Genomic DNA, 23847 nt, shown 5'->3' with positions numbered 1-23847 from the left:
AATGTCATGTGATTTGAGCTGATCAACATGTTCTGAATCTTAACGTTTCAATGAAATTTTGAATTTTAAAAAGTTTTGGAAAAAATCTTTTAAAAAATTGCCAAATGTTTCTCTTTATTGGACCAGCTTTTCATGATTTAAGGGACCAGTCAGACCATCTCAAATGCCGAACTAAGAGAAAGGTTCACCTATGACCTCTAGGCTTGAAGTACGTTCACATAAAATGTTTGTCCAGTAAAACATAAATAAGTTAAAACCAGTCTATTTGTGGATAATGTGTGAAAAGAAAAAATTGGCTAGTCATTTGCCAAGTAAATTTTTCACTATGAATAACATAGTTCAGCTCCAGCTGTGGATTAGATTGTTCCACCCTTATCAATATGAGGAAGCACTTACTCAGGTAGTCCCTTTGAAGCCAGTGGGCATGCTCACCTGAGCATAGAGTGAGTAAAGCCCTGTCATTAATTTTATTAATATTAATGATCCCTGCCACTGTGTAAAATGCATTTATTACTTTACCCTAATGTTAAAATACTCTATCTCACTTTTCAAAAGTTTACTCATACAATTGATAACATGACCAGAATTACTATTTGTTATGAGAGACAGATTTCGAAGGTACAAATTACATGTTCTTATTGAAAGTCAATGGTAGTTAGGCATCCAACTTCCATTTGTGCCTTCAAAAATCTCCCTTTCCAGCCATTGTTAGCCAAATCTTTGTGTGGGGTTTGTATACATTCTGCTTAATACCAAGCCGGGCTCCATTATTGTATGGATAAGCTCTCACAGTACAAAACATGACGACAGCTGCCAGCATGACCTGAATAAAGGTTGTTCGGCTTTAGAAAGATAAATGGTTGCTGGTCATGGGAATTTTAAAGCTATACCAGAATTGGAGCTAATGTACATTCTTTGCAGTTCTGCGGCTTACACTACATCTTAATTGCATGTGCAATTGGTTCTTTGTTCTCATGAAGAAGATATTCCTAACTTTTATCTTCCATACTTTTCTTGAGTGTTTCACTGTTCACTGTGACTAAAATAAATGTGGATTTTATGTTCCAGATGACGTATAGGTTACAACATGTATACACAGGACAACTTCTCCTTTTTTTCTGCAGTCTTTTTATTTTACTAGACATAATTTTTTCTACAGTCGTACTGTGCAGGGATTTGAGTTCAAGCTACAGGCATGAATGTTTATTCCCAGTGGAAGAAGGAGCCATTGTTAGTGGGGGGAGAAATGATACATGAGTGGGCTTAATAAATTTTGTAGATGCCTAGTTTCTGTCACATCAGGTAGAGAAATAGAGTAGTTTCACGGAGGTTTGATTTATATTCATTGTGACTTTTTTACTTCAACTTGATTGGACTACCAGGTTCAAACTTGTTTTATGTTTGTGCTAATACCATGTAGTTTAACATGTTTGTATCCCAATCTTTGATTGATGGTGGCAATTATATTAATTTTGCTTTGTATGCAAAACCTGTTTTGACTGATTTGAACCTGTAATGCATATATATTAACAACTGTACTGAAACATATTGATAAAAAAAACCCTACAAACACAATGTTAATTGCATTAATTAAATTCAAGTGTAGCCTAGAACACCAGTTGAAACTATGTATTTTCTTTTCTCTATTTCCTTTCAGTTCCAAGTAATAGGAACACACTAAATCCCAGATGCCTATGCTGGGAGACAGTTAACTCTTCAACTGCTGGATTAATGCCATATGTGATGAACATGAAACACCTCTATCCTCCAGTTAACTCACTTTTAGCCCTTGGAATGCTCCCAGTTTCCAAGTGATGCATACTTGTAGCTGGAACCAATGCTAGGGATTTCATTTTTGCTACACTCATTCTTGGCACAGGCCAGGTCCATTTTTGAGGTCAAATGTCCCGGGAGATAGCTAATTGCATAACCAGTCATTGAACTTGGCTTCTGTTGAACGTTTTCATTTTCTTAAAGGAAAAAGAAATAAAAAGTGGACCACTGAAACATTAACTTACAGGTCTATTCACTTCTATATTACAGTCAGTGAAAGGACTCTGCTCTGGTCTTGTGCACACCCTTGGGGAACAGTGAAAATGCAGTTTATTGTAAATCAATTGACAGAGGGGTTCAGTGGAAGAGAACAGGGTAGATGTTACACATTTCTAATCTGTAACAGCTTGGTTTCCATGAAAGGGATTTAAGGGAACGCACAATACAGATAGGTCTGAAACTGAATTTGTAAAATATGAGCAACACCCAATCTCTGGGTACGTGTATACATAAGAAATAACAGACAGTCTAAACACAAATCTTAATTGAATTGAACCCTAGCTCTAGGATACAAGCACTTTACACTTTCTTATTTAGGTATTAGGGCAAAATGTTCAGACTTGGGTGCTTAATGTAGGCACTAGAATTCATATTTTATCTTTCATATATGTTGTCATCTTTTTTAATCAAAAAGGAAAATTTGCATTTTTGAGGAGGGAAATTGGGAGTAATCAGCTATTCAGAGCCATTCTAGTCTGTTCATGGACTTTAGGCTATATCTCTACTTAGAAAAAAAGTATATTTTTAATGAATTTTTGCTGGCCTAGGAAAAGTTTTTCCCACTCAAAACAAAAATGGCCAAATTTGCAAATAGTTTCAGGACTGTCGAAATTGCATCTCTTGGTAAATAAACTATTCATCTGAAAAAATTCACCCAGCTGTACTTAGGATTCTTGAGCAGTATAGCTACTTGGAAATTATCTCTTTGCCACAAAGAGCTTTTTCCCCTCTCAAGCCTCTCTCAGAGATCGCTACCCTCCAAAACCCAAGTGTTTAGTTATACTAACTTCCCAAGTATCACTTGAGGAATTGTGGGTAGGTAGACTATGCAAATGAAGTTTTCTATGGCAACACTCTCTTCTTTCTCCCTTTCACCACTTTTTTCCCCAATGCAGAGCTCTCCTCCTTTGGAGCTTCTAGCCATAGGGCTAAATTTTGCACTGCTTTGATACTCAGAGGGATTTGCACATGATGTGTAAATCCATGTGGCATTTGGCCTCATGTATTCACCTAGGCACAGGCACTTGGCTCTAGAGTGAGATAAAACAGAAAACTTTTACATACAATCATTTATTTCCAGAATTCCACCTGTCCTATAGGAAGTGGTTGTCTGTTTTTCTTTGCAGAAACTCAGTGTTATTTATTGGGGTTCACCTTGCAGGCCAGATGGAATTTGAAAGCTCTTGGCCTATGTTTCAATAGTGAGATAAAAGCAGACCTCTTCTTGCTGATGGGCATTTTTCCTATGCAGAAGGATGCCCTCAGTACCATCAACAGTTTATACTTCTTGGGTGTGATTTTCAAAAGCAACCAAGCTCAGATCCTCAGAAGGATGTAAGCACCTAACTCCCATTGATTTAAGTGGGAGTTAGGTCCCTAAATAGCCTTGTGGCTCTGGGCCTAAGTGACTGAGTAGCACAAGTCCATTGAAAGTCAATGGGACTTGTGTTCCCAAATCCCTTAGCTGTTTTTGAAAATCCCATGCTTAGCCTCTATGACTATGTGCCCCAGGCAATCCTTGGGAATAATGTTGAAGAGGCACTGGAACTGTGCAAGGGAGTAAGGAGGCAGATTTGAAAGGTGCCTATCAGCTCTGGAAGAACTTTAACAACACCAAACAACCCTTTCAGCACATTCCAAAATGACACTGTCAATCCTGGAGAACAACAGACATGTCAAGGGGAATTTTTCTCCAGCTGGAAAGAGATGTGCGATGTGGGAAAGATCCTTCAGATTCCCAGCAATTCCCCTGGGCACGCCTGACTGGAAAGTTAAAAGAATTATTTCTGTGGTAAACCTCATGGACCCATACTGATTCCTCTTTCTCCATAGCAATTTCATGAAAGTTACTGCAATTGCAGGGCTGTTGCCTACATGTGCCATCCTCTGCTCTGGCTTGCCCTCCTTTGGAATATGATCAGTTCAGTGTGGGTTCAGCATACATAGACTAAGATGTTAATGCACAACATACTCCCATGTAACACGCCCCAGACTCCCTTAGAAGAGTGGGTCTAGATTTGGCCCATAGAGATTGCCCTTGAATCTTTAATAGGAAACTGGTATTGCATTGCTGAGTAAGTACATTTTTGTTGTCATGTCATACTTTCATCACAGAACTGTGGCAACTGAAGAAACAGCTAGGATTGGAGCAGCTCCGGTAAACAGTATAGCCACTACCAGCTTTTCAAAAGTTATGAGATTTGCTTAAAACCCATGAAATTTAAAAAAAAATCCAACAACAACAACAACAACAAAAACCCAACCAAACAAAAAACCCTGCTACTTTTAGGTTCTTGTCCTTTACCTTCTAGTTTTTGCACCATTGTGGTGCATTCAGGTCACATTTTGAGCTTTTCTCTGAAATTACAAGGACAAGAACATTAAGTTTAAAAATAATAATAAAAGCTGATATTCTCATGTTCTCACAGGACTCTAGGAGCTGGGGCTTTAAAAAAACACCGTATATTATGAGACTTGATAAATTATGACATTTGGTAACTTTGGATGAAACTTTGAGTAGCCCTGTCATGCTAGATGTTAATCCTGTTTCTAAAGCTTTTCTGGGGAACAACAAATCTCTGTTTTAGCCACTAGATGGTATCTTGTTTGGCAATATATGCCTCTTGCAACAAATGCTGCTTACAGTGTCCTATGAAGGAAACAGATACATCGAGCGAACTGTGCACTTACAGCAAGGTTTACGATATGAAGAGGATAAATATTGAATTTGAAATGGCTCCTGAAATTCAGGACAAAATGAAGATTTTTTTAGTGTTATGAAAAGAGAAATCAGCACGTGGGTTTCATATGAGGCTCTGGGGGTCCAGCCGATGTAAATGATGGTATAAGGCTGGGTGTAAGCGGCATCAGAAAAGAGGCGTAAGTGGCAAAGTAGCACAGCTTTCACTGATCTCTCACTCCGTGAGTGTGCAAAGCGCACGTACATTGCACACCAATGAGGCAGAAAGGAAAGTGTGCCAGGAAAAGCAACCAACAGGACATGTGAGAGCAAGTAGGTACATGGCATGTTCCCCAGTCCAAAGGAAATGCTTATTCACTATAAAATACTAAAAAGAAGGGAAAATAAGGCTCTGTTGTAGGGGACTGTACAGCTGAGTGTAGGAGGAGAAGGAAACTCATCATGATCTAAATTAACTTCTTATACTCCTTATACAGGGCTTCCTTTGCTGGAGAAATAAGAATTACTGCAACCGAAAGGTGAAGTAGTTTCTCCCTTCCCAGGCAACCTTCATGGGCTCAGTAGATAAGAATCTTTCCCAGCGTGGATGTTGGTTTCTGATTTGTTTGCAAACAAAGATTTAGCTGTCCCACCTCCAGCAGAGGAAAAATAGGAAAGGGGGAGCTAGAGAAATTTCTGGATGTTAGGATGTCAGGTGCTATTCTGAGTGTCCATCACCAGCTTCGGACAGCTCTGACATTGCATAGCTACTACTAATAGGAAAATATCTTGATAGAAATAAAGGATGGATCCTTCATGACTGCATAGCCTGGGAGGTGTGCAGAGCTTCTGTGGGCCAGTAGCCTCATAGACCAATCTGCAAATTGATAATCTAACATGATCAGGGATTTATTTCCTTTAAAAATATTAAAGGGTAAATATCACTATTATTTTGTGTGGCCACTTTATCATCTCTATGTCATTGTACACTACATTCATGTTGTATCTAGTAGCTATTTGTATGATCTTTTACTGTTGTAAACTATTCAATTCACAAACAATAATTAACTTTTACTCACAGTGCTTCTATGAAGTAGGGAAAGATTATTATCCTTACAAATGAAAAGGTGCCATCGTTCTACCATCAGTCTATTTCTTTATTTTCCATCAATGGATCATTTATACTTAGTTTATTTTGTAACACCGAAACTCTGTATTTTTTTTACTCCATTGCAATTTTTCCTGTGTTTCATACATTAATTCATGTGAGGGTCTGTGAACTGGACACTTTCTCCCCATCAATATTTCTTTATTATTAAGTTTTAAATATTTGTTACTTTTGCAGCACAATCAAGGGACTGGGGAGATAAGGCAGCATAAATGCCTTTTAGGATTTAGCTTCTGAGGAAGTTTATTCCACCGCTGGTAGCAATTTAAGCACAGGTTGGACTGATCCTTGAATGTCTCTAGTTAAACTACAGGCATTTGATTTCAAAGGAAGAGACAACAAGTATGACAGGTTTCAAACAAATCCTTAACTAAGGAAGCTCTCTTAAGTGGCTGTTCTCCAGGGGTGTTGAAACACTTTGTATAGTTGGGGTGCTGAAAGCCATTGAACCAAACTGTAACCCTGTATATGATGGAATCCACTTCAAGCAAGGGGGTGTGGCAGCACCCCCAGCACTCCTAGGTCCAGCACCTATGCCCTTCTCTTTCTGCATTTTGATCAATTCTACTTACAAGTAAAAGGGGCCAGATTGGTGGTTATCCTCTGGGTAGAGGTAGTGAATTCTCTGGTGCAAAAGGGCTGCAAAGCACCTGAACAGCCCCTCCTGGGAATACACCTGGTGCAGGAGGCCTGTATCAGGCACAAAGCTGGCTCTGCTAGATCTGTGTCCTCTTCCCTGCAAAGACCGTGTTTCAGAGTGGGCAAGTGGCAGCCTGTGGGCATGGGCATGGGCACCTAGATGCAAGTTATAGACAGCCTTCAGGGATTGGGTGTAGTTACAAACCTGCTAGGGTGCCAGATTAATGGAGAGGTACATCAAAGCTGGTGAACTTGGGCTGGGTTTTGAGAGAGTCAGGGCCTGTTTTGGCTACATACTACACTGCACTCAATCAGTTCACACTCTTTGGTATTTGAATCCAGGGACACAACAAGCTACTAAAGAAGAAAATATTTGCACAGCCTCCCTGCCTCTCCTGTGTACTGAGCTGCTGAGTCCACTTGCTTAGGAATCATTTTTGTGCTTTTGCTATGGACAGAGGAACTCTTTTTTGTTCACAGCACTAACTTGCCCTTCTAATATGCTTCTCCTTTCCTGCCTCACGCTGCAGTTTGTTTGTATTTAGCTGAGATCCCAGGGTTGCTTTCATCCTCCTCTTGTCACTTCCATGCAATTCCTTTCTAGTCTCTTGACTAATTGTTCTGAAGGGGGTTACTCTTTGCCAGGAGCCTTTTGCAGGCTCCCAGATGGCTTCATTTGGTAGTATGTGTAGGTGGGTGAGTTGACTGGAATGGATTGTTACTGTACTTTCTGGAGTCAAAAGAGCTGGGTTCAGTTCCTGAAACTGCCACGCTGACTTGCTGTGCAGTCTGTAGCAATTCACACAGGAGCTTTTTGAGGAATCGTTCGTTCATGTTGGGCGCAAGCACTTTGAAGTTGACATTTCATCACAGGGGAAAATACTGTTATTTTAACAATGCTGTAATGAAAAGGAGTCTCTCTCATACATGTTGTAACAGCAGAACATGAAAAATAACCTCCATGTCCAACAAGCTTAATTCTGCTCTCATTAACACTGCTGTAAATCTGAAATAACTCCAGTGAAATCTATGCCATTACTCTCAGTTTTCGTTGGTATAACCGCAGGCAGAATTTCTCTCTGGGTGAACTGTTTATCCTTTTCCCAGTGGGCACATATGTGAAAATTTTATCAATACCCTATTAGAATAGACTTATTTTAAGGGATTGCATGGGGCATGGGACTTGCACTAGGCATCTGCACAAGGGTGATTTTCATTCAGTAGGCAGTTGTATGACTGGGAGGGCTAACATTGCAAATATGAATATGTGAGAGAGACAGAGAGGAAGATGTGAAACAACAAATGGGCTAGATTGGGACATAGCAATGAAAAAATTGAATTGTCTTTCCAGCGAGGTGACTCAGTGGCCACAGTGTCTTTTCTTTGTCTTTTTAACTTTGCTTCTAAAACACTAGGAAATTCTTTTCCAAACTTGTCACACATTCCACATAGCCCACACTTGGTTGTGCACAGTTATGAGGCATTTTTTTTTCCTTCTTCTTCTTCTTCTTCTTCTTCAAATCTGATCTATTTATAAGTTGCATAACTTGGCAACAAAGCATTATGACCAACATGCATCTTTGGTATTTAATTACCAGTTATTCTATGTCTTGTTGCCAAACCAACATAATAGACAGAAGTGTATCACAGACGTCTGGATCAAATATATGGAGGCTGAATAAACATTTTGAATGCAGCCTTCACAATACTTTTTGTTGTAAATTTGCCATAACAGTCGATACACTTTCTGCAGTTTCTAATCTTGTTTTGTTTACTTAGGGCTTGGTCCTCAGAGGTGCTGCAAATCTGCACCTTCTATTCAGCTTCTGTGGGAACTGTTGATGCTTTGTTCCTCTCAGGACCAGGTGTTTAGGGCTCACTTCTTCATTAAAGTCATGACCTTTGCACAGGAGGTCAGTGGTTGGTCAGTGGTCATTCCACAAGCATTTGAAACAGCTTCCTAAGTGCAAGGCACAATGTTTCAGCTCAAGCCAGCACAGCATGGAATGTGTTAACTGCTTCTTTCATCAAGAACAGTGTGAGTTCCTTAGCCAAGTCAGCTACTGCTGGCAGCCGATGGGAGCAGATGTACTAGCTCATTTATGTATGTGAGAGAGACACGACTCTTTGAATGACGACAGCTTTGATGGTTATAAGAACACCCCACTGCAGAAGGTGGGCTTACCTCTTGGTATCCTTTTATATGTTACACATGAATCATTATCTGCTTCTTTCAACCTCTCCCTGCACCCCCAAGCAACCAATGCCCGTGTATGGCAAGTGGGGGGATTTGGCCCTTAGCTGTTTCTGGATATATGTGAACCAAGTGTAAATTATGCCAAGATAGAGATGTGATATAACAAAACTCAGTCTGTTTCTTCTCTTGCTCTACAACAGAGTAAATCAAGAGCAGTCCCATTACAGTCAGTGGTGTAACACTGTTTTTACACCAGTGTAAATGACAGAAGAGTCCAGGCCGTTGGTATTTACATGAGGTCTCCTGTAAACATCCCTCAACACACACATCTTACCACCACCATCCAGCACACACATTTCTAGCCAGTACTTATTCTTAAAATCAGGTACTGTTGTTTTCTTTATAATCTGCATTGTTAGTTTAGTAAGTATAGTTACAAATGCTTAGCTTTAGAAAGAACTTAGTATACTAAGTTATTTTTAAAAAAAAAAGCCTTGATGTATTTTTGTATGAAGTCAGATATTTACAAGTATCATCAATGCCTTGTGTTAGTGTGTGGTAGTGGTAGTGCCTGGGAATCCTTGTCATAAACCATGACCCCATTGTGCTAGGTGTTGTACAAACACAGAGCAAAATAGTCACTGCTCCAAAAAAGGTACAATGTAAGCATAAGACAAGAGACAACAGATTGATACAGGTGGGAGCACAAGGAAACAATGAGATAATATTGGTCAGCATGACAGGCAGTCATCTCAGCATAGTACCAGCCTAAACGTTGTCAGGTTTTATTATAGGCATCTTGGTGAAGGAGGAGATAGCTCTGTGGATGTTTATGGAGAGTTCCTCACAAGCATGAGGATCAACATGGGAGGAAGCACAAAGGTGCTTGTTTGCAAATGTATCAAGTACGCGATGGAGACTGGTATCATGGCCCAATCAGAGACACGATTAGACCAGAGGTCCACCCAGTTAAATATCTCTCCTCAAGGACTGACTGGGTCCTAAATGGTTCAGAGGTGGGGGTAGGTTTTGTTTTTTTTTCTCATTCTCTTTTATACCCTGAACCATGAAGTGTGATAACACTGCTTGACTGGATGGTCCTGGGAATATGTGAGTTGCTCAATTTGACTATATTATGATTAAAATCCAGATTGTGACTCCGAGTTTTGAGGACATGAAAGTATTCTTCTCCTATTTGTACCTTCTTCCCCCCTGTGGTGGTTACAGTAGCAGTCCTTGTGCTCACCTGAGGCCAGGGATTGTATGGTGCTAGTGTCAGTAGCCATCTCAATGGGCCTGGGTAGGAGGCAGGATCACAACCCTATCTTCCTCAAACCTGTCAGGGAGAGCTGGTTGGCTGCCGATGGGAGTGTGCCAGTGAGCTCTGAGAGGCCTCTGTTATGTCCTCTATTAGGGCCCAGTCCTGTGAGGATCTTGGGGTGTGATCTGACTGATACTCACTGAAGGCAACAAGAGTCAAGCTTGACTGCAATGGGTGTTGGATCAGCTTCTTTTATTTTCAGTGGGGGTTCGAGGCACTCAGTCTGTAATAAAAGGAATGAATGTATCTCCAGTATTTCTTACATTGACTAAATAATCTCTCATCTTGCTATAAGATGATCACACTGCAAAGCACAATCATTGGTCTACCTTGGATTATTTCAACCTCTGCTCTGATGAGCTTAGATCATGGTGACTAGCACAGGACAAGTACTCATATAGGGCATAGCTGTTTTCATTTTTTGTTTGTTTTTCTTTTTGAAAACATTTTAAGTCACAGGGCATTGTGCGGCTACCTGCTTCTTGGAAGCTGCCTTCCTTCCAGCTGCCAGAACATTGTTGAGCTCTTTTCACTTTCTCTTGGCACAGATGTGAGTAGCCACCCTTTTCTTTATGAATTTCAGATTTTGTTTATCATTGGAAAGTTTTAATAACCCCATAGAAAGAAAGCCTCACAAGCCCTGAACCCACTGACTTTGCAAATCTTGTCTCTGATGAACTTGGTGTGTTTGGTTAAATGATCTCTCCTGTGACTCTGCCTGGGCTCAGATACCTTCTTTGCCACTTTATGTGCCGTGTTCAAGCCAGCAGCCATAGCATAGAAGGCTGCCCGCTCTGCTCTTTTAAAGGTCAGATTGTGGCCCATCCTGCATGTCTGCACAAGGCAGAATGGTCCGGAAGGTGCCCCCTTAGAATTCTGTGCCAGCTGCCCATATCACCCAGGCATGTAGAGGAGGAAGGGGCAAGGAGTACATGGAGCACAGAGTCTACTCCCTATCCCATCATGCTTGTGAGAGCATCTGCACAGGTGCCTTGGGGGAAGTATGCTGCACCAGGTATATAGCCAACACAGGATACATTCCCTCTGAGAGCAGAGGGAAACCAGAAGTCTTATAGTGATTCCTTGCTTCCTGATCTGCCCCCAGGGCAGTGCAGCTACGTATTGACCATATGAGGTTTGTGGCAAATCCATGACTGGACCCATTAGTCATTTTTTCTCTTTATACAAAATACTTTTCGTAGTCAGAATTTTAATAAAACTATACAGAAATAACAGCAGGTATACTCAATACACTCCAAAACAAAATCCTTGTCAAATGCATGATTCATGTACAAAGTCTACTGCAAATGAATAGCCCTATCAATTACAGTAATATTTCTCACTTAAATAGCTTATTATGTATTTATTTGTGTTCCAGTGACTGTCATTGTGCTAGGAGCTGTACAAACACAGAATAAAAAGATGGCCTTGGCCCAAAGAGCCTACAATCTAAGTTGCAGTGTGAATGTTTGTAGATTTTACAGGGGGATAAATATAATATGCTAATCAGTAAACTCATCTATGCTGTTTAGAGGCTGGATCCTACAAATAATCATGCATATAATAAATCCTTATTTATGCAGCTTGTCCTACTGAAGTGAAAGGGATTAACTAGCATAATTAAATTCGTTTCATTTGAGTATGTTTGTAATGGTTCAGGGTGAGTTGTACCTTTGAGCTTTCACTCAGTCTCTCCATGGGTCCCTGTCAAGTGACTAGCCCTGTGCTGCTCTTTTCTCAGAGTGGAATCCTGCAGTTCTCCTCATTCCTAGACTTGGTCTCCAGGTTAACTTACCTCTATTTACATGTTTCCTCAACAGTTCCTTCAACTGCGTTTGCTCACTGCTATTGCCTTCCCTTCTGGAGTTCTGATCAATATGAAAATACTGTTTCTTCAAAACAAAATATTGTTTATTCATTCATAGGAACATGACAGAGAGGAAAGGATTAAAATAACAGATCTTCATGCACAGTATTCTTACCTAAATCTTAGCATTTCTCTCAAGACTTAGGCTATGTCTACACTAGCACTTTTGTTGGTCAGGGGCGTGAAAAAACCACATGCCCCCAACCAACAAATTTCACCCTGAGAAGCGCTGGTGTGGACAGCTACCGCTGCTCATTGGGGGTAATTTAATTATGCCGAAGAGAGAATTCTCTCCTATTGTCATAGAGTGGCTACACAGGAAACCTTACAGTGGCGCAGCTGCAGTGGTACAACTGTGCTGCTGTAAGGTATCCAGTGTAGACATAACCTTAGATAGGCTTGACTTACCCCTGGAACCTTCCCACTTCTGGGGACTGGGTTATAGGTTCTCTACAGACTCTCCCTCCCCTTCTCCCTCTCTGTGCATCAGCACTGCTCTTTGAACAGTTTCCAAGGTCCATAGCCTCAAAAGGCATTTAAATGCCTAATTCCCAATGGGAGTTGACACCCATATTGTCATTTAAGTATCAGTGATTGGGTCCATCTACAGCCACTGACTTTGGTTCCTGCAACTGACTTAACCCTTAGTTTTCCTTTAGGAAGCAGCCAAAAGACTACCAAACCCACAGAAATACAGGTATCATTCATAAAATCAATTCAGATACCTCCCATGTTTTTGACAAAGGGTGTGCAGGATGATATTGAAAATCACAAATGATGAGCTGTAGGGAGATACAGTATTTGGAATCTGTAAGAGTAAAAAAAAGAGTTTTTTTGTTTTTTTTAAATTAAATATTCCAAAACACAATTTATAAATTATCTGCTCTCTCTCATCTCAGCTGTTGTTATAGTATCTACCAATACTGAGAACAGTAACTAGTTGTGGTACTTCATATAGCACCGTAGTCATACACTTTCTGTTTTGGATCAATAGCATCAAAATGCTTTTCCTATCTATTAATAATTTGCCCTAATATTTAGATATTTGGTCCAATCATGAACACTACTACCAAAAAAATGGCAAATGAAATTTAATGTGGATAAATGTAAAGTAATGCACATTGGAAAAAATAACCCCAACTATACATACAATATGATGGGGGCTAGTTTAGCTACAGCGAGTCAGGAAAAAGATCTTGGTGTCATCGTGGATAATTGTCTGAAGATGTCCACGCAATGTGCAGAGGCGGTCAAAAAAGCAAACAGGATGTTAAAAATCATTAAAAAGGGGATAGAGAATAAGACTGAGAATATATTATTGCCTTTATATAAATCGATGGTATGCCCACATCTTGAATACTGTGTGCAGATGTGGTCTTCTCATCTCAAAGAAGATATACTGGCACTAGAAAAGATTCAGAAAAGGACAACTAAAATGATTAGGGGTTTGGAATGGGTCCCATATGAGGAGAGATTAAAGAGGCTAGAAATCTTCAGCTTGGAAAAGAGGAGACTAAGGGGGGATATGAGAGAGGTATATAAAGTCATGAGTGATGTAGAGAAAGTGGATAAGGAAAAGTTATTTAGTTATTCCCATAATACAAGAACTAGGGGTCACTAAATGAAATTAATAGGCAGCAGGTTTAAAATAAATACAAGGAAGTTCTTCTTCTTCACACAGCGCACAGTCAACTTGTGGAACTCCTTGACTGAGGAGGTTGTGAAGGCTAGGACTATAACAGTGTTTAAAAGAGAACTGGATAAATTCATGGAGGTTAAGTCCATAAATGGCTATTAGCCAGGATGGGTAAGGAATGGTGTCCCTAGCCTCTGTTTGTCAGAGGATGGAGATGGATAGCGGGAAAGTGATCACTAGATCATTGTCTGTTAGGTTCACTCCCTCTGGGGCACCTATCATTGGCCACTGTCAGTAGACAGGATACTGGGCTAGATGGACCTTTGGTCTGACCTGGCATGGCCATTCTTATGTAAAATCATCCCACTCTCCCTTAAATTAACTCACATGGATATTTGTTTTAACTGATTCTATATTTCACGTAAGTGTACTTTTCTTTCATTTCAGGTAATTAGTTTTTGTTTTCTATTCCTTATTTCCTTAAGTATTTCCTCGTGCTTTGATGTCATTATCACTCAAGCATATTTTCAGTTATCATATTCCCTTCTGATGTATTTTTTCTAGGCTATTGATGTTATATATGTTTTACCTTAATGTGTCTTTATTGCTCGTATTCTACAACCCTTTTATGATTGCAGCGACCCTTCCTAAAGGCTCAATCCTACTGTCATTAAACTCAAGTGGAGTTTTGTCATTAACGTCAATGGGAGCAGAATAAGCAGCTAAATTATCACGCTCAGAGTGCTGAGAAGTCCAAGGCCCTGCATTTGATATTGTTTAGAGCACTATAAATCAGGAACAATTTAAACAAAATCAGTGGAATTACATCAGGGCAAAACTCATCTAATGTAAATGAGATCAGAATCAAGCCGAAAGCATGCCTGTGCTAAGGCTTTATAAAGAGCATTTGTTGCCTCTCTTTTGTTTAGATGTGTTATCCTTATGCTACCTCTTAATGTTATATTTGCTTTTTTGTACCACTACCCTTAGAACTTGCATTTAATTAATGTAATGTGCAATATCTTTCCCAGAACTCTCCTTTGCCCTACTTTTTTCTATCCAACAGTCTCTTATTTTGTTTTTTCTGCTTGTGAGATATTTCTCAGCATACTGTTTTTTAAAATCTTAATTAAATCTTATCATATTGTGTCTCTCCCTACTCTTCCCCCGATTTCTCAGAATTCCCTGGAGTTTTTGAAACTCTTGGTATTCTACTATATTTATAATCACTTCTAACAGTGCTTTGGAATGATCAGTAAATTTTATCAGAGCTGGGTATACATCCTGTTGTCTTTGATTCATGAGGAAATTGGGCTGAATACTAATAAATATTTATCACTACCTACAATTAACTGTTCCCTACCATACTGTATACTTTTGCATACTCACTGTAAAGGCAGGTTAGTGTGTCAGAGATATTTATTCCACCTGAAGGCCAATGATGGGTGTGCTCCAAAGTTCTGCTTTCATGTTAAAAATTGTTAGTCTGAAAAGACACTCTTTGATGTCAGCCTATTCACATAGGGACTAATCCTATGACCCTTACTCATTCAAGATACTGGGACTGCTGAGGTAAGTAAAGACTATTAGTGTGGGTAAGCATTGCAGAAGTGGGCACTTATTCACACCTGATGCTAGGACCATGAATGAAATCCTGGCCTGTAAAAATTCCCATTGACTTTAATAGGGCCAGAATTTCATCACACATCTCTTATAATTTCTGAATATCAGTTGCAGGGATTTTTGAAACACATCCATAAATGATACTGAAGATGACACCCTTAAAATATATTTCTCTCTCTTCTTTTTCAGGAAGTATTTTGGAGAAAAAATAGGACTGTATTTTGCATGGTTGGGTTTATATACAGAATTTCTTATTCCATCTTCAGTAGTTGGGATTATAGTGTTTCTTTATGGATGTATAACCATGGAAAGTGACATTCCTAGGTAAGCTTGTTTGTGAACAGTATTTTGTTACTCAATACTTATAACATTAAGTTATTGGCTTAATCCTCAGTAACTGCAATTACTTTTAATATGTTTGAGGAACATTTGTATAGTATTAACAAACAAATCTGTATAATACAGCTGCATTTATTTCATTAGAATTCTACACATATGAAATAATCTTATTCAAACCAAATAAATTCCTTTGTGTTTACAAGAATGCAATAAAGTTACTGAGCATATTTATTTCAATAGCTTCACCACATAGTCATATTCCACTCTAATTCATTCTAATATGTGCATTTGCATAGGTGTAATATTTGAATGCAATGCAATAGAATGTGTTTATCTGGATCTTCAAAGGTTCAGTCATTGAAATAAGAACACTCCTTATTTTTCCTAAAACGTGAGTAAATTTATTGATCTGAACGAAAGGTTATTTCATTGTTCTTTCTTGTATGTAGGATCACAATGAAATAACTGCAGCTGTGTTATTTAGATTTCCAGATATAACAAGTATATATCTAGAGTTCTCAACTTGGTGTATTGCAAGCAATGATGTCTTTGGAATAAGTGGTGCTGTTCAAATACAGTGTAAAATCTGTTTACATAAATGGTTTGAAAATTTAAAAGTAGAGCTGGTCAAAATGTTTAAAACAAAGTTTTTCTATTAAAAATGTATTTAACCCCCACAAAAAAATTGCAAAAATGTTTTGAGATCGTCAAAAAAAATCAGTTTTCCATTAAATAGTGGGTTTTTTTGCAGATATTAAAAAAAATGAAGACATTCTCAAAAACCTTATTTTTTTCATATACTGAAGGTTTTAAATAAGTGGAAAAAATAACATTTCCAATAAGAAAAAGAATAGTGGAAAAAACTGGGAAATTTCAAATAAAAATGGATCCATTTCAAACTTTCTGAAGCAAAAAACCCCAACTTCTTAATTAGAAAAAACGTTTCATAAAGCTAGTTTTTCATTTTTTGCCTAACCTTATTTAAACATATAGAACAGTTGGTAAATATAAAAATTAATATAATGACAGTTTGATCAGATTGCATGTGTTTATAAACATAAGCAGAATCCTGCTTCCCTTATTTCCAAGATTAGGTTGTAGTGCAAAGCTCATTGAAGTGAATGGAAGAGAAGCATTTCCATTGTCTTCAAAGGTCTTCCTTTCACTTTCTTAATCCTCTGTAAGTCAAGTTATTTGCATGGGTAGTTTGATCAAAATTTAGCCTGGTGCCTTTTCTATATTTGGAGTCTGCAGTATTCCCTAATTCTTGGTTTCCCAAACTATTGTTTGTTTGTTTTTTCTGTTGATGTGGCTATGAATAAAGAAAGGTTTTAGTCAATACTGATGCAAATGCTCACTTCTCAGTGAAAAAAATGTAAAAATAGGAATCTTTTGGTAATTTGCTATTTATCAGTTGCTAATAAATAAAGAAGCTTCGAAATGGTTAGATAGTTAGTTAGCTAAAGAAATTGACACTTTTTATGCATGACCATTGTAAGTCACAGTGCTGGATTCTATTACCACTTCTGTGTCTGCAGATTTCTCAAGGTATTCCCTACATATACTGAGTTAACTTTATCCTTGGTTTCTACACATAAAATGAAAACTACATTTTTTGGAAGGAACAAAAATCTTCATGCTTCAGGGCATAAGGCAGCCTCTAAATAATGAGCATTAAGATGAAACTTTCTCTACAGGCAGGTTGTTGCATAACTACTACTGCTGGGTTTTTGCAGCTTTCTTGGAACCATTAAGTGGCTACTATCAGAGACAGGATACTGGATTTGATGGACCTTGGGTCAGATCTCAGTATGGTAATTTCTATATTAGCTAAGGTAAATTGGCAAGTTTTAAAACTTGATTACTGTGCAGAAAAAAACAGATGATTGATAACATTTCTGATTTAGATTTTTTAACCTGATTTGAATGAACTTTTAATTGAGATCAGCTGTGCTCGTCTCAAGCAAATCTTACGCTAACATTAAAACTGCAGAGAGATTAAGGCAAAGATAGATCTGCCCCACTCTGCTGCCTTTTCAAATACAAAACAAGAGAGTGTTATTTTAACTATGTCATGGCTGGAAATAGCTGTAAATAATTAAAATGAATTAATCTCCAGAGGGATGGTCTTGACTGTTAAAGGAATAAATAATTTTCCATCACTAACTTCTGTAATGATAGAAAATTATACTAGATGTTTGTCAAAAGGCAAATAATCAGAAACCAGAATAATGTAAAGTTATCATATACCTAATATCTGTGAAGCAGTCTTGTAAGTTCTTCTGTTAGGCCATGATCCTGAAATTTGATTCATGCAAGCTCTATGCCTCATGTCCTGAAACATGAAGAGTTTTGTTTTCATTTTATGTGTAGAAACCAAGGATAAGGTTAACTTAGTATATGTAGGGAATACCTCGAGAATTCTGCAGACACAGAGGTAATATTAGACTCCGGCATTGTGACTTACAATGATCATGCTTAGAAAGTGTCAATTTCTTAGAAAGTGTCATTTTGAAACTTCTTTATTTATTAGCAACTGATAAATAGCAAATGCCAAAAGATTCCTATTTTTACATTTTTTTTCCACTATGTGAGCATTTGCATTAGTATTGACTAAAACCTTTCTTTATTCGTAGCCACATCAACAGAAACAAACAAACAAATAGTTTGGGGAACCGGGAAGTAAGGAATACTGCAGAGCATGTGACCACTGACCTGAATGGGAAACTCCATGTGAGCATCAAAATCTTGTGTACAGATCTGGGTGCTTATTCAAAAAAAAAAATCAGTAGGTTTTGGCTTAACCTAAAGGAAAACAGTGGCGGTTAGTAAAGACTTTAGATAATTGAATAAATATATAGTATATAACAAAACATTAAAAAAAAACAACCTTTTTAAATAGAAATTTTAAAAACTTGAGAAAATGTTCACATTAGTTTGTAAAAATGCCAATCAGTGTTACAGTACTTTCTGTAACTCCGGTTCTGGTGTCTCTTGATGAGAATGGACGTTTGCTTGTACTACATCAGATGATGTATTCTGAGGTACAGGACATAAAGTTTAGCATTTAAATGCCTGAGCTAGGAGGGAGAGCTTTATAATTGTCGTGAAGTACATTTCATTATATTTTGTAAATTTAGATTAGCATTCTTTCTGAAAAAATAAACAATTGAGTCAAATTGTGACAGAAGAGCATCACATATGACAGGAGAGATGAGACGAATCGGTCAACATTTTCAGAACTGACTAACTAGTGTGTTTGGGTGCTGTAATTTTTGGATACCCAATTTGAAAAACCTTTAAGGGGCCTGATTTTTTACAACTGCTGAGCACCCATCTTCTAGAGGTACCCAAATTAACTAGTAACTTTAGAAAATCTTGGCCAAAATGTTGTAGCAGAAAATGCTACAGAGAAACATTAAAAGCTTACCTTGGGAAAATATCCAGTGTTTATCGAAGTGTTCCACAAGTGAAAGTGCAGCACAGGAGAAAACAGGATGTTTCGTCCAGAAGTGAGGGAGTGTTTATTCCTTGGCCAGGTCCTCAGCTGGTGTAAATCTCTTGACTTCAACGGAGGTATGCTAATTTACATCGGCAGAGAATCTGCTCCAACATATCCTGCAAAACATTTTGCACACAGCAGCCAGTTGATCGGTTCCCTCTGTGAAATGGATTAACTAACATGCATGGGTACATTTAACAGCTTTATAGGGTGTTATGCAGATTTGTGGAGCCACGCTTCCTCTTATCTGCACATAGCCAAATATTCCGCATAATTCTGGCCAGGATTCATGCACAGATTAACGTGGCATTTAGCACATGTTCTTGTTTGAGATGTTAATACATGTTAGAGATGTGTGTTTTATCAAGAGGAAGACAGAATTTGGCCCATGGAATTTACCTTACTGCAGATTTAATCCTTTTTTTCTCATGCATTCAAAAGCTGATATGTATTTCCTGTGTCTCAAATTGGATCATCAGAGTCAGGATGTCAGTGTTCGCTTTGATTTCTTTTAATTATATCTAATATACATTTTTAGTGAGTCATTCTTCTCCAATAAAATCTAGCGATTAGATTGGTTTATTATTTTGCATTGATTTTCCTTCAGCACAGTACCTGCATGTGCTTAAGCCTCTAAGCACATGCACTGTGTAACAGCATGCAGTCACTGCGAATGGCTGAATGCAGTAGAGTACAAAACACAGATGCACCTTCTTTTCCTTAGAAATACATTGTGACATCTTTGCATTTGTTATTTATAGTAAAGAGATGTGTGACCAAGAGAAAGCGTTCACCATGTGCCCTCTTTGTGACAAGTCTTGTGACTACTGGAACCTCAGCACTGCATGTGCCACGGCACGTGCTAGCCACTTGTTTGACAACCCTGCAACAGTCTTCTTCTCCATTTTCATGGCTCTCTGGGGTGAGTATGGTTTTGAATGTTAGCAATGTTATTAGATTTTTGGACTCATAACGGAAAGGAAAGCTGTGATGGTATAATAGTCAAGCACTAATATTTTATTATGTGTAGGGCATTAAGGGATTAAATGTACTGCATATGCCTTCTGGAGCTAGCAAGCCCCCAAAGGCTAGTATGTGCTGGCTTTTGCTGAGGACTGGATTCCCTCCTCTTCCTGGCCACCCACTAGGATTGCGGTGAGAGGAATCCAAGCTTCTGTGCTCTGAATTCCCAGTGATGTTTTAAGCTCTAGGAGCCTGAACAGAGTCCAGTCACTACCCCAATCTTGGAGGCCCTAGGCATACTCTCAGCATGCAGATGTCCTGTCTGGCAACCTTTTCTGAATGTCGGAACTTGCTGTCCAGCAACCTAACCCCTCTGGATACAGTGCTGACCCTTCAGACTCCCCGGCATTTAAACACGCCCCTCTCATAGAATTCCACCCCAAAGATATGAAGCTTCTGGTTTACAGTTTAACTCTCTCAGGGGTCCTTCGCTCCTTGCCTTCCTGCCCCTGCAGCAGCCTCCCTCATCTTAGTCTGGTGCAAAATGGCTCTTTCCTCCAGTTCTCCCCCCGCCACCACCTGTGAGTCCCTTTATAGACTCCTGCTGAGGCCACCTGCTTCTTTTGTTCTGCCTTTTGGTAATTTTCCATTACTCTCAACCCCCTTTCCCTTTAGACAAGGGGAGGAAGTGTCTTCTCCAAGACAGGACAAACCTAATGTCCTAAGGTGTCTTACTTTGAAAAGATGATCATTGAGTGCTGCTCATTTACTGGTGTCAGTCCTGGCAGAGACCTAACACAACCCTGCTAATTCAGGTCAGATCCACATCTCTATAGGCTTTCCACGACAGTATGCATGATACAGTTTCATAAAAGTATCTAAAATTCAGAAGTGGTAGAGACAGAACCCCCATTTCATCACACTGACCAAGGACTGGAGCTAGCTGTGTTACCAGGGATTCCCTCTGACTGTGGCAGCCTCTGTGATCACCTGGTAGGGGCTGGGAGTATATTAAAATGGGTAGAGAGAGCCATGGGCTGTGTATGTTTTTGTATATAATATATGTACATAAATACATACAGCCCAGGAGTCCCTCTGCCCATGCCCTCAGCCTGCTTAATACTGCTCCAAGTCTGCTCTGTCTTCACATCTTTCCTATGTGGGGACCGCATGGAGAGCGCCTTCTGCAGGTTACACAAGACTTGGGAAACAGTACTAGGCAGGCTGTCAAGTGTCTCCTTCCACATGGAATGGGATTCCTTTAAGCACAGAGCGCATTCCATGTGAGACAGTCTTCTCCATGACTCTGTCAAAACTTTATGGGACTCATCTATGATTTCCGCCCCAAATATCATGTAACAATCACAGTGCATACCCTAGATTTGTCCATAACAACAAAAATTCTCTGCCTATCCAAGGATCTCAAAGTCCATCATAAACACTAATGAATATTTTACACTTCTTCTTTACTTGTGTTGCTGTTGGCCTCTCCCAGGTCCTGGCAACTGCATACATTGTATTTTGCTTACCTTGCTGCAAAGTCACTCACTACTGATCTTATTTATTGTGAAAGCTACAAATGTGGTGGTCTTTTAAAACAGTGTCTGGAGGGCACTGCTGTAAACTGAACTGTGAAATGCATCAGGAAAACCTCAGACTGAGTGTAGAACTTTGGCCAAGCAGCCATATTAACCTGATATTGCCAACTCCAAGTGATCAAAGATCATGAGTCAGGCCCCATACATTATGAGATTGGCTTTAAAATGATTAAATTAAAAAAAATTGAGCCTTGACGGAGCATTTTCAAGCTTCACTCAGCTAGAAGCTTACTTAATAAAATGAGACTCATGTGAACACATGACTTGAGTTCGGGCTTTGAAAAACACACCAAGTAGCACAAGGCTCACAGTAAAATTGTGAAAGTTGATAACATTATTAACCTGGTCCAGTTTGTGGCTCAATAATAGCTCTATAAATTACACTGTGTTGAGTGTTTTGAAAACTGAGGTGTCATGGTTTATCTGCTGTTACAGACTATATAATGCACAGGCTTGTAAATTTGCTATATGTATCTATCAGAGTTTCACCATGAATATCTAGGTTGCAATGTGACCAAACCACAAAGGAATGAATGCTCTCAACACTGGCAACCTGACAGAATAGATATGCACAATCAGTGCCTGAATATGGCAGATGATGCCAATGGGTTGGGTGGAAGAGTTAAATTAGAAAAATGAAGTAAAATAAACTCAGCACTCTGGGGTTGTATGCCCATTCCACTGCACTTTCATCAGTTACATCAAGAACTCCTGCATGGTTCCAAAAAGTGACACTTTGTATGGATATGAACATAAGGACCACCCTCTCTGACATGCCAGAATACAATCCAGACTAGGGTGACCAGATGTCCCGATTTTAGAGGGACAGTCCTGATTTTGAGGGCTCTCTTATATAGGTACCTTCCACTCCTGTCTCGATTTTTTACATTTGCTGTCTGGTCACCCTAATCCAGACTAATGAGTAGCTATGTCAACCCTACCTTGTAGCCTGGAACGTCCTTTACAATGCCTTGTTGCTATAGCCTGTAGTTTTGACTGCTCCCAAATAGCTTCCAGCACGTAAATCAATCCCAGCTGTGCTTCTGTTTGTGCTGCAGCCAGCCAGCTACACCTTGGCTCTTACCAGCCTTAGTTATGCTGCTGTGTGACCCCAGTACACCCCCAGTTCTAGATTTTCCCCCAGAAATGTCTAGAGACCTACCAAATTCACGGCCATATAAAACTCATCATGAACCATGAAATCTGGTCTCCCCCCCTGAAATTTGGTCTTTTTTGTACTTTTACTCTGTACTATGCAGATTTCATGGAGGAGACCAGTGTTTCTCAAATTGAGGGTCCTGACAGAAAGGGGAGTTGCATAGGGGTCATAAGTTTACTTTAGAGGGGTTGCGGTATTGCAACCTTTACTTCTGTGCTGCCTTCAGAGCTTGGAGGCTGGAATGTGGTGACTGCTGACTGAGGGCCCAGCTCTGCGGGCAGCAGTGCAGAAGAAAGGGTGGCAATACCATACCATGCCATCCTTACTCTGCACTGCTGCTGGGCTCTCGGCCAGCAGCTGCCACTCTCCAGCTGCCCAGCTCTGAAGGCAGTTCCGTTGCCAGCAGCAATGCAGAAGTAAGGGTAGCAGAACCGCAACCCCCCCCAACAATAAACTTGTGGACCTCCCCCCCCCCGACACAGCTTATTTTTGGGTCAGGACTCCTACAATTACAATACTGTGAAATTTCAGATGTACATAGCTGAAATCATGAAATTTAAGATTTTTTTAAAATGCTATGGCTGGGAAATTCACCAAAATGGACCGTGAATTTGCTAGGACCCTATGTATGTCCTGTACTGCCCAGCCCTCTTCTGGACAGTGCAGATATATTGAGTCCATTATTCCTTTAAGGGATTAATACACAGACAACTTGTTTTCCTAAACGGAGTTACGCAGACATTTCAGCTTGAACACACTGGATAAGATAATACAATAAACCAAGTTTACTTACTACAGAAAGATTTTGAGTGAATATAAATAATGAGGCATAAAAGTCAGAAATGGCTACAAGAAAAATAAAGATACTGTTTACTGGTATCCACTTTAAAAGCTACCTTCGTTGCAAAGCAAACTTTTCACTATATGCTCCAGCAGATTACTGACTAAACTCTCTCAGGTGAGAACCCTCCCCCTAAAGTCCAGTGGCTGCTTCCTTTGTCCCTTCAGGTGCAATGAATGTGATGGGCAGGGGGAGAGAGAAGGGTGCTTTGGGGTCTTTGTTCCTTATATAGGCTTAGATCCCCTTTTGAAAAACATTTCCA

General features: G+C 39.4%; 1 protein-coding gene and 1 pseudogene across 1 annotated transcript in view; one reads left to right on the top strand and one right to left on the bottom strand.

Annotated features, from left to right (window-relative positions):
- Positions 1–23847, top strand: part of ANO2 (anoctamin 2) — a 308905-nt gene that overhangs the window by 99189 nt on the left and 185869 nt on the right. The window contains exons 10-11 of the mRNA XM_030538784.1: positions 15373–15507; positions 19786–19946. Of these exons, the coding sequence (XP_030394644.1) occupies positions 15373–15507; positions 19786–19946 (296 nt within the window). The remainder of the gene's footprint in view (positions 1–15372; positions 15508–19785; positions 19947–23847) is intronic.
- On the bottom strand, positions 10506–10882 carry LOC115647835 (annotated as a pseudogene).

This window comes from Gopherus evgoodei, chromosome 1 (assembly GCF_007399415.2).
Source record: "Gopherus evgoodei ecotype Sinaloan lineage chromosome 1, rGopEvg1_v1.p, whole genome shotgun sequence".
In the NCBI taxonomy this organism is placed as follows: domain Eukaryota; kingdom Metazoa; phylum Chordata; order Testudines; family Testudinidae; genus Gopherus; species Gopherus evgoodei.
This window is presented reverse-complemented; position numbering and strand designations above follow the sequence as displayed.